This window comes from Etheostoma spectabile, unplaced genomic scaffold, assembly GCF_008692095.1.
Source record: "Etheostoma spectabile isolate EspeVRDwgs_2016 unplaced genomic scaffold, UIUC_Espe_1.0 scaffold00019573, whole genome shotgun sequence".
Lineage (NCBI taxonomy): Eukaryota > Metazoa > Chordata > Actinopteri > Perciformes > Percidae > Etheostoma > Etheostoma spectabile.
This window is the reverse complement of record NW_022605027.1, coordinates 75,601-90,227: the sequence shown is the minus strand read 5'-3', so window position 1 is coordinate 90,227 and position 14,627 is coordinate 75,601. Positions and strand designations below refer to the sequence as shown.

At 42.2% G+C, this 14,627-nt stretch overlaps 1 protein-coding gene across 1 annotated transcript in view; it reads right to left on the bottom strand.

The window, feature by feature from the left end:
• Positions 1–3,982: 3,982 nt before the first annotated feature.
• The window catches only part of LOC116684753 (condensin-2 complex subunit D3-like), a 35,123-nt gene continuing 24,478 nt past the window's right edge, over positions 3,983–14,627 (bottom strand). The window contains 6 exon segments of the mRNA XM_032510187.1: positions 3,983–4,130; positions 4,289–4,351; positions 6,785–6,835; positions 7,891–7,946; positions 9,741–9,853; positions 10,658–10,825. Coding sequence (XP_032366078.1) covers positions 4,078–4,130; positions 4,289–4,351; positions 6,785–6,835; positions 7,891–7,946; positions 9,741–9,853; positions 10,658–10,825 — 504 coding nt within the window. The 3' untranslated portion in view covers positions 3,983–4,077.

Genomic DNA, 14,627 nt, shown 5'->3' with positions numbered 1-14,627 from the left:
CATGCGTGCGGGTCTGTCTGTGTGTGTGTGTGTGTGTGTGTGTGTGTGTGTGTGTGTGTGTGTGTGTGTGTGTGTGTGTGTGTGTGTGCGCGTTTGCTCGCAGGGCGTGTGATGCGTCAGTGCAGTAGTGTTGGAGTAGTAGAGCTTGTAGTCAGTGCGTGCTACATGCTACATGCTACATGCTACATGCTGTATGTTGCTTCTGCTCGCCACTCTCTGCTTCCAGCTACTGCCACCGGACAGCCCTTTGTTTTCAGGGCTGAAAGAGGAGCCGAGTGTGTGTCGCCTCCTCTGCCGGTACATAGCCTCTCACACTGCCAAGACCTGGTACACGCCTCCCCGTGGCACACATGGGAACTGGTCCCTTGTGGTTCCAGGCTAAGTTGTACAGGATCTCGGAGCAGCAGTGGGCCCCAGAGACGTGGCATGCAGGCGCATCGGTGAGTAGAAACGCCCTGATGCCCGTCAACCACTGCCCCAGCTATGGACAAATAGCCCCAGCTATGGGTAAATAGTGAAGACCCCAACAGATGTTGGTGTGAGAACCACCACAACGCCTGGGAAGGAGGAACACGGCACCCCCACAGCCACGTGGGTTAAATCGGGAGGGTACAGCGGCTAAGGGAGAAAACCCTGTGGAAATGTGAGAAAATTGCAATTTATTCTTCACAATCATATAATAACTATTGCATATACACAAACACTAGCTCTAAAAACGATGTCCTGTTTGTTGGTGTGCCGGCCCTGGGCCTGTCCTACATGGGTACTGTGGTTTGTCTTGTTAACTTGCAGGTGTAGCAGAGGCGATGATGAGATGACTGTGATCACCTGGCCGGTCCTCCCAGACTGTTTAACCCCCGCCTGCCCGAGACCAGGAGGCTGCATTCTACCGATGGCGCACCAACATGTTTTCTCTCTGTTAACTACTGACAACATGCACCTCACATTCTCCATCACATCCATCCACCAACATTCATCACTGATACTGACAATCACACCTCATCGTGCTCTTGTTTGCATCATTATTAATAAATGTCACTTATTATTGTCACGTTGCTGTGCATCTTCCTCTTTTATTGTGGCCTGTGAGCCGGTTTTCACAAGTTGGGGGCTTGTTTGCCTTAAGTATAAAACCAGGACCTTGTTTGTGGTTTTCTTTATTTAATCCTAGTTAGTTGCTGTTGAGACAATTTGGTTTAGTTGAGCTGGTCTATTGTTGTTTAAATGTTAAGTTGCACTACAGTCATGTGTAATATAGTTTGATGTGTAAATGAGGGAAACGCAAACGCTCATTTGCATCCTAAACCCCCAAAATATAAAATGGCTCAAATTATTTATGTTTATTATAATATACTAAATATAGTTAGGGCCCGAGCGCCGACAGGCGGCGAAGGCCCTATGGAACTGAAGAATTATTCTTTCTTTCTTTCTTTCTTTATTATTATTTTCCGGCAAATGAATTGCCTTTTGGAGGACTTATCATATTCAAAAACTCACCAAATTTGGCGGTCGCATCAGGTCTGGTGAAAATTTACGTATTTTAATGGTTTCGGGAATAGGCGCATAAAAATGGCTCGCTAGCGCCACCTACAATATACGAAAATTCAGCCCCTGCACTACGTTTATCGTAGACTCACGAAACCTGGTACACATATGTAGCATGGCAGGGCAAACAGAAAACTCCATTGTAGCCCCCGCCTAAACCCAACAGGAAGTCCGCCATTTTGTTTTGAATGTGCGAAATTAGTGCGATTTTGCCCATTTCCACATGTCGTACTTTAACGACTCCTCCTAGGGCTTTCGTCCGATCAGCTTCAAACTTGGTGTGTGTCATCTTAACATGTTAACGATGAAAAGTATTAAAAGAAAAACTTTCGTCATAGGGCGTGGCCGTGGCGGGGCGGCCATTTTGTGCGATTCGCCACCGAAACAGGAGTGGGTGTAACTCGAGCGTACCTTGTCCGATTAGCTCGAAACTTTCCACGACTCATCAGAGTCCGCCCCTGACGACTACACGCCGCTATTGGCTCAAAGTCATAGCGCCCCCTATGGCAACAGGAAGTAGGCCTAAAACACAAGGTGCTATACTTTAACGAACTCCTCCTAGAGATTTCATCCGATCATCTTCAAACTTGGTGTGTATCATCCTAAGATGTTACCGATGAAAAGTTTTCTAAAGAAAAACTTTTCGTCATACGGTGTGGGCGTGGCATGGCGGCCATTTTGGGTGTTTAGCGATGAGATGAAATTGGCTGTAACTACAGTGTACGTTGTCGTATCTGCTTGAAATTCCCACAAACACCAAGAGTCCCGGCCTGAGGACACCTACAGGCCAATATGGAGTTTTGGAGATAGCGCCACCATCTGGCAACAAGAAATATGCCTTATAGGACAAACATCATCCGATTTACATGAAACTTAGAATGTGTGGTCTACATGTGATAGTGAGGTGGCCCCTATATTATGACCACGCCCAGTTACTCAGGCCACGCCCCCTTTCATACCATTTGAACCGTGTAACATAGATACTTATGTGAGGTGTCATTGAACTCAGCAGAGACTTCTTTTTTATTGGGGATGTTTGACCCGCCCCCCTATGATGCGGCCACGCCCCCTTTCCCAGATAAGGAGCTGTATGACGTGTAGGCTTGTGTGAGGTATCAATGAACTCAGCAGAGACTTCCTTTTTCATTGGTGATGTTTGACCCGCCCCTTTATGATGCGGCCACGCCCCTTGCACAGATAGTGACCTGTATGACGTGTAGGCTTTGTGAGGTATCAATGAACTCAGCAGAGACTTCCCTTTTCATTGGCGACGATTTTCAGGGTACGAGTGACGCGCAAATGCGCGGTCGCAAGGAGAGGCGTCCGCCAGTAACCCCGACTCGCGCGGTTTAGCGAGGCCCTCCATCGCTGCTTGCAGCTTTAATTTTTTTTGAAATGCTTGCTACTAACCTAGCTCTGGGGAATAATTCCCCGGGGTCCTTATGTCCTTTTTGCCCAGCATGTCTCCTTGGATCAGGGAGGCTCCAAAATCATGTTAGCAGCTGTCGCCGTGGTCCCGGTACACGTCCTGCGATGCCATGTTACGTCCTGCTACGCTGTGCTGTGCCCTGCCACGTCCTGCTGGGCCTTGTAATGCCCACAGTGCCCTGCTATGCCATGAACTACTACAAAGAACTACTACAAACTACTATTTTTTGTGGCTGTTGTTGCCACTCTTCAATCTAACCCCAATCGGTCGTCAGGCACCGCCTACCAAAAGCCTGGGTCTGGGTCTGGGTCTGGGTCTGTCCGAGGTTTCTTCCTAAAAGGAAGTTTTTCCTCACCACTGTCGCACTGTTGCTTGCTCTGGAGGAAACTCCTAAAACTGTTGGGTCCTTGTAAATTCTGGAGTGTGGTCTAGACCTGGTCTATCTGTAAAGTGTCTCCAGATAACTCTTGTTTTGAATTGATTCTATATTTTTTATACAATTGAATTGAGGAATACAACCAGAACTACTTGCATGGAGAGATACCACTGGAGAGAGAAAAAAATATATTTGGTATATATTTTGTTTGTAATTTGGGTGAACCAACCCTTTAACCCATGTGTTGTCTTCACGTTCGGGACCCTCTCGGGTCCCTCGGGTCAAACTGACCGGGACTTATTTGGGGTTTAAAAAACAATTCTGAAATAAAACTTTACTTCATAATCTGTTAACAAATATTGTCTTTATCTCAATTTCCAATATGTGTAGATAAGAGAATATTTAACGTTACATAATATGCCAATGTAAAATGCCAATTTCTTCAGTGCTTGTTTCATTCTGTTATGATTTTGTTAGGATTGCTTGAACGCAGCAGGGATGGAGAGTTAGGCTCTGATTGGTTAGTTTTTGCACCCGATGATCTAGGTGATGCCGTCAAAATGTGCGTTAGCCCGACTCAGTCACTAGAGTACTAGTAGACATATTCATATTTTCCTTTAAGGATGACTTTACAAATGTTTAATATACCATTTTAAACTACATTCAAAAGTGTTTGAAGAACTACAACTGGACAGTGTGGAAGCCATTAAATAAGCAGTGAGTGTACTTACTGCTGCTCATTTGACCTCACGTGAAGAAGACTGGTCTCCCCGACAAGACCTGAGAGGACACAGCAGACAGATTCATGTCAACCTAAATCACCTGGAAGCAAATGCTAACTCCAAACCTGTGTAGCTCGCAGTTTGACAGACTGGAAGACACAACTGATTTTTATTTTTTTTTTAATAAGGAGCTTCTTATCCTCATTAAATACTTACTTGTTCCTTTGTCACTGAAGATTGCGCTGAATCCTTCATCAAAAGTTAAATTGACGTTGACACCTGGATTACAGGGAGGACAGATAAGATATTCTTAATAAAGTATCAACACAAAGATAAAATCTGCAACACAAGGTCAAACTCAAATGTTAGATTTCTGTTTGTGAACAGATTGAACAAACTAGACAGTGTGTTAATCAGTGAGCTTTAAAACTGTTGGGAGTTGTATTTTTCTAGCCGTTTCCTCCTGTTTTATGCTAAGCTAGGCTAACTGTTTCTTGGCTCTTAACACACAAACATGGGATTGATATCCATCTGAACATCTCCCTCTTGAAAAGAAAGTTAATAAATATGTATATTTCCCAAAATGATGTCATGACACAACAAGTATACAAACAGCTTCACACCCCCGGCTGTCAGAAGGCTCAACGCCCTCCCCTTTCTCCCTCCCCTCCCCTCTGCCTCCAAGAACTCTGGACTCTGAACCCCCCATCAGGATCAACACTAGCCACTTTATATAAAAGAAGACACTCAGGAACTCTTGCTTTTATATTGCGCATTTCTCTACAGTTTGATTTTGCCTTATATTTGCACTATTTAGAATTCATCACTGTGTTGTATATATTACTTATATTTTTTTATTTGTATATTGTATCTGTCTTTATCCTATATTCTTCATCTTTTATATTTGTTGTATGTGTCCTCATTGCACCGTGGGTCAGAGATAAAGATGTTTTTAATTGCTCTGTATGTCTGGCACATATTGTGTAATTAGAATAAATTGACTTGACTGACACTCAAAGCACCCCCACGCAGTAAAATGACCCGTGGCCCGTCTTTCAAACCAAAGAATAGAGAAGTTCGGATTGCAACACACAGACGGGGAGTGTGACACTGCGTCGGACACAATCCCTCCTACTTCTACCTAGCTACCTCTACAACCCATCGATGGGGGGGAAAGTTATCTTTAGATGAATTAAATCAGCCACAGAGCACAGAATACACTCTACCTAGTAACAATGTGTGTGCACCAAAGGAGTTTTTCTTCAGGCCAGCATTTTTTTTTAACCCTTGTGTTGTCTTACCAGAGAGTGAACTTGTTGTCCTTCGGGGTCAAAATTGCAAATCAACTTATTTTTCTCCAATGTTTTTGACGCTTTTTGAAACGTTTGTCACTTTTTAATAATACCTATTTTTGTTTGCTAATAAACCCCCAGAAATTGTGGATTATTTGGACTCGTAGTTAAGCTCATAGGATGTTGAGTGGATTGCAGTTTGTTTCAAATGCTGTAAAATTGAAAAAAAAAAAAAAACACCTACAGTTCAATGAAAGTAATCATTAATTTTACGTGGCTTCCAGACAACGTACATCCACGCTTTCATGTTATTTTGGGGAAATTTGGTTAAAAGAAACCCATAATTCTGATCTACAAATTGGTCACATTTGACCCAAGGACAACACAAGGGTTAAATATTTGCAATGGGAGCGCGGCGTATTGACATAATGCAGCAGCTTGACGAGGCCCTATGTTCCTATCCTGTTTTTGTTTTCTGGTCACTGAGTGCTGATTAATGCTTTAGGTAAAACTTAACACTTGCACTCAACACTTTTTACCCAGCAGTCCAATCACAGTGGAGGGAAACGGGAACATTTTTACCGCCACTGATATTCAGTGTCATAGCAACCACATGCAACCAAAGCGTCTAGGGCTCTGACACACCCACCCAACGGCCGACTGGAGCATAAAAATCAGTCAGACTGACCAGTGTCCCCAAGTTGGTCAAAAAAAAACTTCCTCGGGACACACCAAAGTGACATGAGTGTACGTTCTGCGCATGCGCGAGACATACTACGTCTCCACGACAGAAGGTGGCGCTTATCTGTATTGTCGCCCAAACAATGACAAGCGGCAGGTGATTGAAACCAGACTGTCGTGGCGGCTCTTTTGGAATACAATCTCATATTTCACAAGAATAGTTCACATAAAAGTGTTTCCGAAAACATTTTAAGATAGAAATAGGCCGTGCAGTTGCTGAATCTGTCTTCATTTCAGATCCACAAAAGTCAGTTTAAAAGATTTGTCAGATTTTGAGAGTCACCCATCCCGCTCGCCATGTCCGGGTTAGCACTCCACTACTCTGATTGGTCATTGAGTCCGACATCCCGCCCTGCGATCTAGCAAGTCAGGTCGGACAAAATGAAGGGCGACGGACGACGGCCAAAACACACCGACGAAACTCGAGTCACCGACCGGGTCAGGTTGGTGGGCCAGGGCCTTTAGCTAAAACAACCCCGCCTGCTTCCAAAGTTCTGCCAGCTGGACATTTCTTGTTTGTTTTGTGTTGTGGAAACTCTTTGATGGGCAAACAGCCTCATGACAGTAACACCAGCTTTTCTTCAACCAAAGAGAATTTGGTTGGACACGAGCACATGGACCAACCGACCCGGAGGTGTCAGCCCCAGACCAAGTCTGGAAATAGGACCTGGAATCGTACCTTTTGGTGTGCTGATGGCTCTGTCATTCACAGCTCCTTTGGGCATCACTGGAAAGTAAAAAAGACAAATGGTAAACAGGATGCTGTCACTCTGTAAAATAGAAACTCAATTAAAACTTTCAGTAAGTCTGATTGGTTTAAAAATTAAAAAACGTGGTTTCTTTGTTCTGTTTTCTGTTAATTCTCCGTGTTTCCTCCCTGGTCTTGTGTTCTTGGTCCTGTCTTGTGTTCCCCGAGTGTCTGTATGTTCGGTTTCCTGTTTTATTTTGAAGTCTGGGTCTGTCTGGTCTTATCTCTAGTTTTACTTCCTGTGTTTTCCCGCTCCTGTGATTACCTGATGTTTTCTACCTTTCCCAGCCCTCTTGTCTTGTTACCCTGTGTATTTAGTGTTAGCTGTTGGCCTGTTCCTGTTGGTGTTTCTGCATTTTTCCCTTAAGTCGTTGTTTTCCCCGTGAGTTTTTTCCCCAGTTTCTGTGTTCCTGGTTTTTGTTTTCTCTTTGGACTTATTTTTTTGGGGGGGATTTTTGACTTTTCACTCATTTGGGACTTGTTTTTTTCCCTGTGTCGTTTTTTTGTATTTGTGATCCCAGTGCTGTTTGGACTCCTGTTAATAAATCTTAGTAACACACTCTCTCCTGCCTTCCGGTCTCATCTCTGCATTTGGGTCCTCGATTCTGTTATGTGTAACAAAACTAAGTGTTTATGATTATCAGATTGGGAATGATATGAAATATTTAAATACACCTTTACTCAAGTTAAGATTATTTCTGTAACTTAAAAAAACATGCTGCATTGTGTGTCATGTAACCTTATGGCGGATATTAAATGAAGTTGTCTTCCCACCAACCCTCTTTCATAAATTCTGTGTAAGATGTGTAAACACAATTTATATAATAACCTTTGATAATCCAAATATGTTGGCAAACCCATTAAAAAATTCCACTGGATTAGAATGAGATGATCCGTTTAATTCTATTGATTTGGTTCTTGAAGTGAAAAGCACCTTTAAATTCATAGGGGTTTTTGTGTTTTGACCTCTGAAGTCCATAAAAGTTCAGTTTCTCCAAACATGTAAATTGTAGTTTTAACCTCCAGCGTCGTAGCTGTTCGTTCCAGAGCGATTGACTGAACATGTTCCTCCTGCCTGGATCCGTGCACACGCCTGACACACACAGACACACACACAAACAGTTTGTTTATTCCCGCTCACTGATGTCATGTGCATGCATGAAATAAATAAAGAGAAACCACAGGAATCTTACAAAGTGGAATGGACACCCTAAAAACTGAGCGTAGATGTCTATAACCGCAATGTCCCTGATTCAACTGTTGCGTGTCATATTCCCTCTCTCACAATGTTTCCTGTCTGTATTTGCACTATAAACTAAGGGTGTCACAATTCTCTAAATCCACAATTAAATTAAATTATTAAGGTCACTATTTGATTAGGTTTAAGCCAGTGTTTTCGGCACCGAGGGCTACATTGTTGTTAGACTATCAAGCCTTATAAAATTTATAAAAGTAGTCATGTCAAGAAGGGGGGACTTATAAAGCTATGGAGACAAAACCGTTTTTTATACCACGCTGTAAACATGTTTAATCATTTTATAATTGGGCTCTATGGTAGGCCTGCACGATTAATTGTTATAAAAATCGCAATCTCGATTCACCCTGTTCACGATTTAATTTTTTAATAACTTAGATTTGTTTTTTATGACTTAAATCCTCATTTACTTTTACGTGCCCACAGCATCACAAATGGTACTACTTTCTTCTGTGAGTTTTAAACATAGACTGTATAAATCTTTTTCATTTTTTTGTGAAAGTTTTTTTCATCATGGTTCATGTGTGCAATAAACATTACACTTTGTGAGAAAAATAACCATAACAGAGAATCGTGATATCAATTCTAAGCTGAAAAAAATAAATCGTTTCATATTTTTCCCAGAACCATGCAGGCTTACTCTATGGAGATTGACTTCATTTTGAAACAGCTGCAATTTGCTGAATTTTACTGAAGTTGTTGGCACTTCCACACTGGCTTCAGTGTTAAGTACCAGAGGTTCCCACTTGGTCTTGCTTTTTGACGGATGACCAGATTGTTGTTTCAACTGTCATTTACATACTTCTGTAAAAAGATAGGCTATATGTTTCCAAGTGTGATATGACTGCCATATATTTTTGGGAATTTACCACACTAATACCCAAGCATAGCTGTAGAAGCAGGGGATAAAATGGCAGCCTGGTCAGAAACATTCTCAAATTTCAGCAAACAGTGCACTAAAATGTGTTTCTGAAACCATTTTAGGCAAGAAATCGACAATACAGTAACAGAAACTTGATTCATATTTCATCACCACCGCCTAGTTTGACAGTTTGTGAGCTTGGTGCGTTCCGCTGGACAGAGAATGCCAGTTACGTCCAGTAAGTATGTTTTAACATGACGCTCCTCTGTCAGCCGTTGTCTGGCATTTGGTACCCGTCGGATAGCCTACAAATTGTAGTGTGTACATGACTCTCCAGTAAGGTCAAATATTACCACACGGGGGATTTCAGGGAAGCAGAAGGCCATGGGATTCCAAAAGTGCAGCAGCAGGCTACCACTAAGCTACGTTGTGCTATCTTTTAGAAGAGAAAAAAGTACTGGTAGAATCGCAGATCCTATTTCCTTTAATTGATTTTCAATTTAAATTTGTGACACCACTACTATGAACTATTTGGCATAGTCCTTTAATTAACTTCCTTGTAAAATCCAAGCTGAGCCGCTCAACTACACCTGAACACAATACTAAAGTCTGATCCAGTGTGAGCAAAATGTAAATTATTATTGGACACATGAAGTCAGTGAACTCTGTGACCGACTAAAGAAATGGATAACCAATGGTCATCAATCAAAGGCCAACAAAACCCTGCAGAGAGTCCTTGGTACTGACTAGCTGCTGGGATGGAGACCTACCTGTCAGTCTGTACCAGCCTGGCAGACATGGGGTTTGGACGTAGCAGCTGTGGTGTGGCAAAGGTAAAGGGGAGGAGGGGCCTGGACCTGATGGGAGAGCCCTGGACTGAACACTGGGGAAAGAGCAAAATCACCATTAAACCTTTACTGACTGTGGGGAACTCTGATACACTGGCCTACACTGTTACTGTAAGAAAAGAAAATCAATAATTCTTAAACATTATAAAAAGTAATGCTTCCAGAAACAAAACTAAATAAATCACAATAGTGAATGTAATATTATCATGTATTGTATTTATTTTTCAGTCAATCTAAAAAAGTGCTATATAGAGTACGTCATTCAAAGTATGGGCCGGGATTGCATGCTTTGCTCAAGAGCACATTGGTAGTACCCAGGAGGTGAACTGGCATCTCTCCGGCAACCAGCCCACACTCAGTACTTCGGTCTGTACAGGGACTTGAACCAGCAACCCTCCAGTTCCCAACCCAAATCCCTAAGGAAATGAGCTAATACCACCCCTAATTTGTATTAAATCCATTTTTAATGCTGTTTTGTGTAGTACTTCTGCACTAAATTTTCATATTTGAGATAAAGACGTTTACCTTGAATATTAATTAGTAGCCCTAACTTCTTTGTACTTCTGATTTAAATGGTTAGACTGTTACTTGTCAAATAAAATTGGAGGAGGTTTCACTAGTCAATAAAAGCTAGTCCATATCTTACCCATGTCCAAATGGGCGAGATCTGGAATCAATCTCCTGGGTCATTTTCATAAAACTAAGAGTGAGTGTAACCTTGGTCAAGAGGATTTTTGGTTTTGATTATTTTTTTCCGTCCTTATCAAACTCCATACCTTTCCATACTGCGTAGGAACCCAGTATTATAAATACACATTGTGTATGTAGTGTGAACTGACCTGTGTAGTTGGAGGCCTGGCGTCTCCTGTCAAGCTGCAGTTGTCCATCTGCTTCTCCATCTCTTTCTCCTTCTCAGCCATCTTCAGAGCAAAGTCCACCTCAACTGCCAGCTGCTCATCTCCAGGGAAAAAGTCCTTTACCTTGTTACGATGTTCTTGCATGGTCACCTGATGGGAACAACGGCATCATGGAGTTTAGTTCCATTATCTTTACTGCGACTATAATTGCCACTGTTCATTGTACCCCCAACCTGCACCGTCAGACACCACCCACCAAGAGCCTGAGTCTGTCCCAGGTTTCTCCCTAAACGTTAGTTTTTCTTAAAACTGTCACATTAAATGCTTGCTCTTGGGGGAATGACTGGAATTGTTGGGTCTTTGTAAATTAGAGTGTGTGATCTAGACCTACTCTATCTGTAAAGTGTCTCGAGGTCACTCTTGTTATGATTTAGTGTCACACAAAGGTTGGGTGCAGCCTCAAAAGAGCTTTTCATGCTTCAGGGGCATTGCAACACTTGCAGGACCACCTCACTGAGGGGCAGTTGCCACAAACAGCACAGCCTACACGGAAGTGTTGTAACCCTGTACAGAAAACAAAGAAAGGGGGGGAAAAAAAACATACAACAGTTATCAGCAAAATTGGCTTGATTACTTAAATATTTTTCATGTTGTATCAAATATTTTTTTTATTTAATAATTGCCTAAAACAGTTGTCCTATATAATTGGAGTCACCCAGTGCAAAAATGAACATAATGAACATTACAACATGAACTGAACTGGAAGATCAACAGCACTGCTGTTTACAAGAAGGGGATGAGCAGACTCTATTTCCTGAGGAAGCTGAGATCCTTCAACGTGTGCAGCAGGATGTTGGAGATCTTCTACCAGTCTGTTGTGGCCAGCGCTCTGTTCTCCTCCGCCATCTGCTGGGGCAGCAGCATCGGAGCCAGCGATAAAAACAGACTGAACACACTGATCAAGATGGCTGGCTACGTAATCGGCTGCAAACAGGAAACTTTTGAAGCTGTGGTGGAGAGGAGGTCACTGAACAAACTGTTATCTATCATGGATACCCTGACCACCCTCTCCACCCCACACTGGTCCAACAGAGGAGCAGCTTCTCTAAGAGGCTCCGACAGCTTCGATGCCGCAAGGACCGCTACAGAAAATCATTCATTCCACAAGCAATAACACTTTTTAACACGTCATCACTGGGTGGTAGATGAGACTTTTGGACACCACACTACTGCACTAATGCAACCTGGACATTTGGTTCATTTACATTTTAGCATATTATTATTATTTAAGCAGTTGCACATTTTTGTTCCCCCATCCTGTACATATTCAAATATTTGTTCTTTTTACTTTATTCGTATTATTATTTCATGTATATTGTATGTATGTATATTTTTCCTAGTATTTCATTTATATTTATATTTTGTGCTTTGTGACTGATTTTTCTGCTGTAACACAGGAATTTCCCATTTTTCTTGGGATCAATAAACATCTATCTATCTATCTATCTATCTATTATAACTCAAAGGACTATTTACAATATTTACATTTTTTCAAAAAAAGACTTAAATGTATGCCAAATCTCAAAACAGTGACGTCATTCTTCTATGTAGAACGGTTACAGACTATCTGTGATCATATTAGACTATTTTGACCTGGAGTTATCTATCGTTTTAGCTTTCCGTCTTTTATGTTTATTAAATGATTGAAATATGAACCAGAGGTGCCGTTTTGATCATACACAATCCCTTCGGGTCAAGGGTCGACACGATTTCAAACGGCATAGGGCTCCTTTCCCATTGGCCAACAAACCCACGTCTGATCTCGAGCTGGCGGCCTGCGTGACCGTTCACCCCCACTGCTGCGCGAGTGTAACGGCACACATATCACTATGCAGTTAAAAACAATCACCTATCATTACGTGTTTATACAGCATCTAACTCTACATAAATATATATATATATATATATATATATATATATAGTCCGTACACTACGGCGGTGGTCCGTATTTTTCCACTCCTCTTCCCCACGGACCATGAGCTGCTCTGTTATCTCGCTGTCTGGTCAAAGCTGTACCAGATTGATTGATTGCGAGCAAAGCTTCTTGTGCAGGTCGCGACGTCACCTAAATTGGCGGGTGGACCCGGACTTATCGATTTTACTGTTCACACATTTTTCCATAGTAAAGACGACAAGTCTCACACCGTTTCACTCGTATAAAAGTAGCGTTATTTTATTGGTGCCGAATACTTGTTACAGTCGAATGAGGCTCAACCAGAGCTACATTAAATCAGGGCTGCCAACTTTTCCAAAAACCTTGGAGTGAGATTTGGGGGGGCCAACCCATATTTTGCCGCGTACAAAGCAATTTCTTTGGGTTTTTATCCTTTAGGGTTTAAATGGGGATTTGTTATATGTGGGGGGATGGGGCTCTCCCTAGGGGGGTCTGGAGGTATGCCCCCCCAGGAAAAAAAATTGAAAAATAAACCATTAAATGGCACTTTCTTGAGAGTTTTTTGCACAAAAAAATGGAGAAATCAAGTCTTACATGATATGTGCAAAACTGTAGGGTTAAGAGCCTTTGTGTTGTTGTAGTATCAACAGGTATTAGGGCATTCAGCATTTACATTATTAACTTCTTATGATATAAGAACTGACCCACACAATGTGCCAAACATAATGAACCACATGAAGAGACAGTAGCATATGTCAGCAACAGCTGAGAAGATTTGGGTCTGTGGTGAACAGGTCCAGGAGTCCCTGGTGTAGGGACCAGGGACCCAAAGTTAAATTAATGTTGAGGGATCAACTAAGACCACTGAAATTCTAAAGAATGAGAACCACTGAGTTGCATAAATTCTAATCCTTTAACCTTTGTGCCAATGTTCAGTAATGTTTGGCTGTCATCCTCTGGCCCCACTTACTGTTTTTACTTTTTTGTGAAAATAAAGACTATTTGTTCATTTAAAAAACATCAAATTAATTATTTACAGTTACATTTAGAGATGCAGAGGTTAGAGATGCACAATAGTGGCCCAACGTTGCAGTATCGTATATATATGTATATATATATATATATATATTATATATATATATATATATATATATATACACTCACCGGCCACTTTATTAGGTACACCTGTCCAACTGCTCGTTAACACTTAATTTCTAAGCAGCCAATCACATGGCGGCAACTCAGTGCATTTAGGCATGTAGACATGGTCAAGAGAATCTCCTGCAGTTCAAACCGAGCATCAGTATGGGGAAGAAAGGTGATTTGAGTGACTTTGAACGTGGCATGATTGTTGGTGCCAGAAGGGCTGGTCTGAGTATTTCAGAAACTGCTAATCTACTGGGATTTTCACGCACAACCATCTCTAGGGTTTACAGAGAATGGTCCGAAAAAGAAAAAACATCCAGTGAGCGGCAGTTCTGTGGGCGGAAATGCCTTGTTGATGCCAGAGGTCAGAGGAGAATGGCCAGACTGGTTCGAGCTGATAGAAGGGCAACAGTGACTCAAATAACCACCCGTTACAACCAAGGTGGGCAGAAGAGCATCTCTGAACGCACAGTACGTCGAACTTTGAGGGAGATGGGCTACAGCAGCAGAAGACCACATCGGGTGCCACTCCTTTCAGCTAAGAACAGAAAACTGAGACTACAATTTGCACAAGCTCATCGAAATTGGACAATAGAAGATTGGAAAAACGTTACCTGGTCTGATGAGTCTCGATTTCTGTTGCGACAGTCGGATGGTAGGGTCAGAATTTGGTGTCTACAACATGAAAGCATGGATCCATCCTGCCTTGTATCAACGGTTCAGGCTGGTGGTGGTGGTGTCATGGTGTGGGGAATATTTTCTTGGCACTCTTTGGGCCCCTTGGTACCAATTGAGCATCGTTGCAACGCCACAGCCTACCTGAGTATTGTTGCTGACCATGTCCATCCCTTT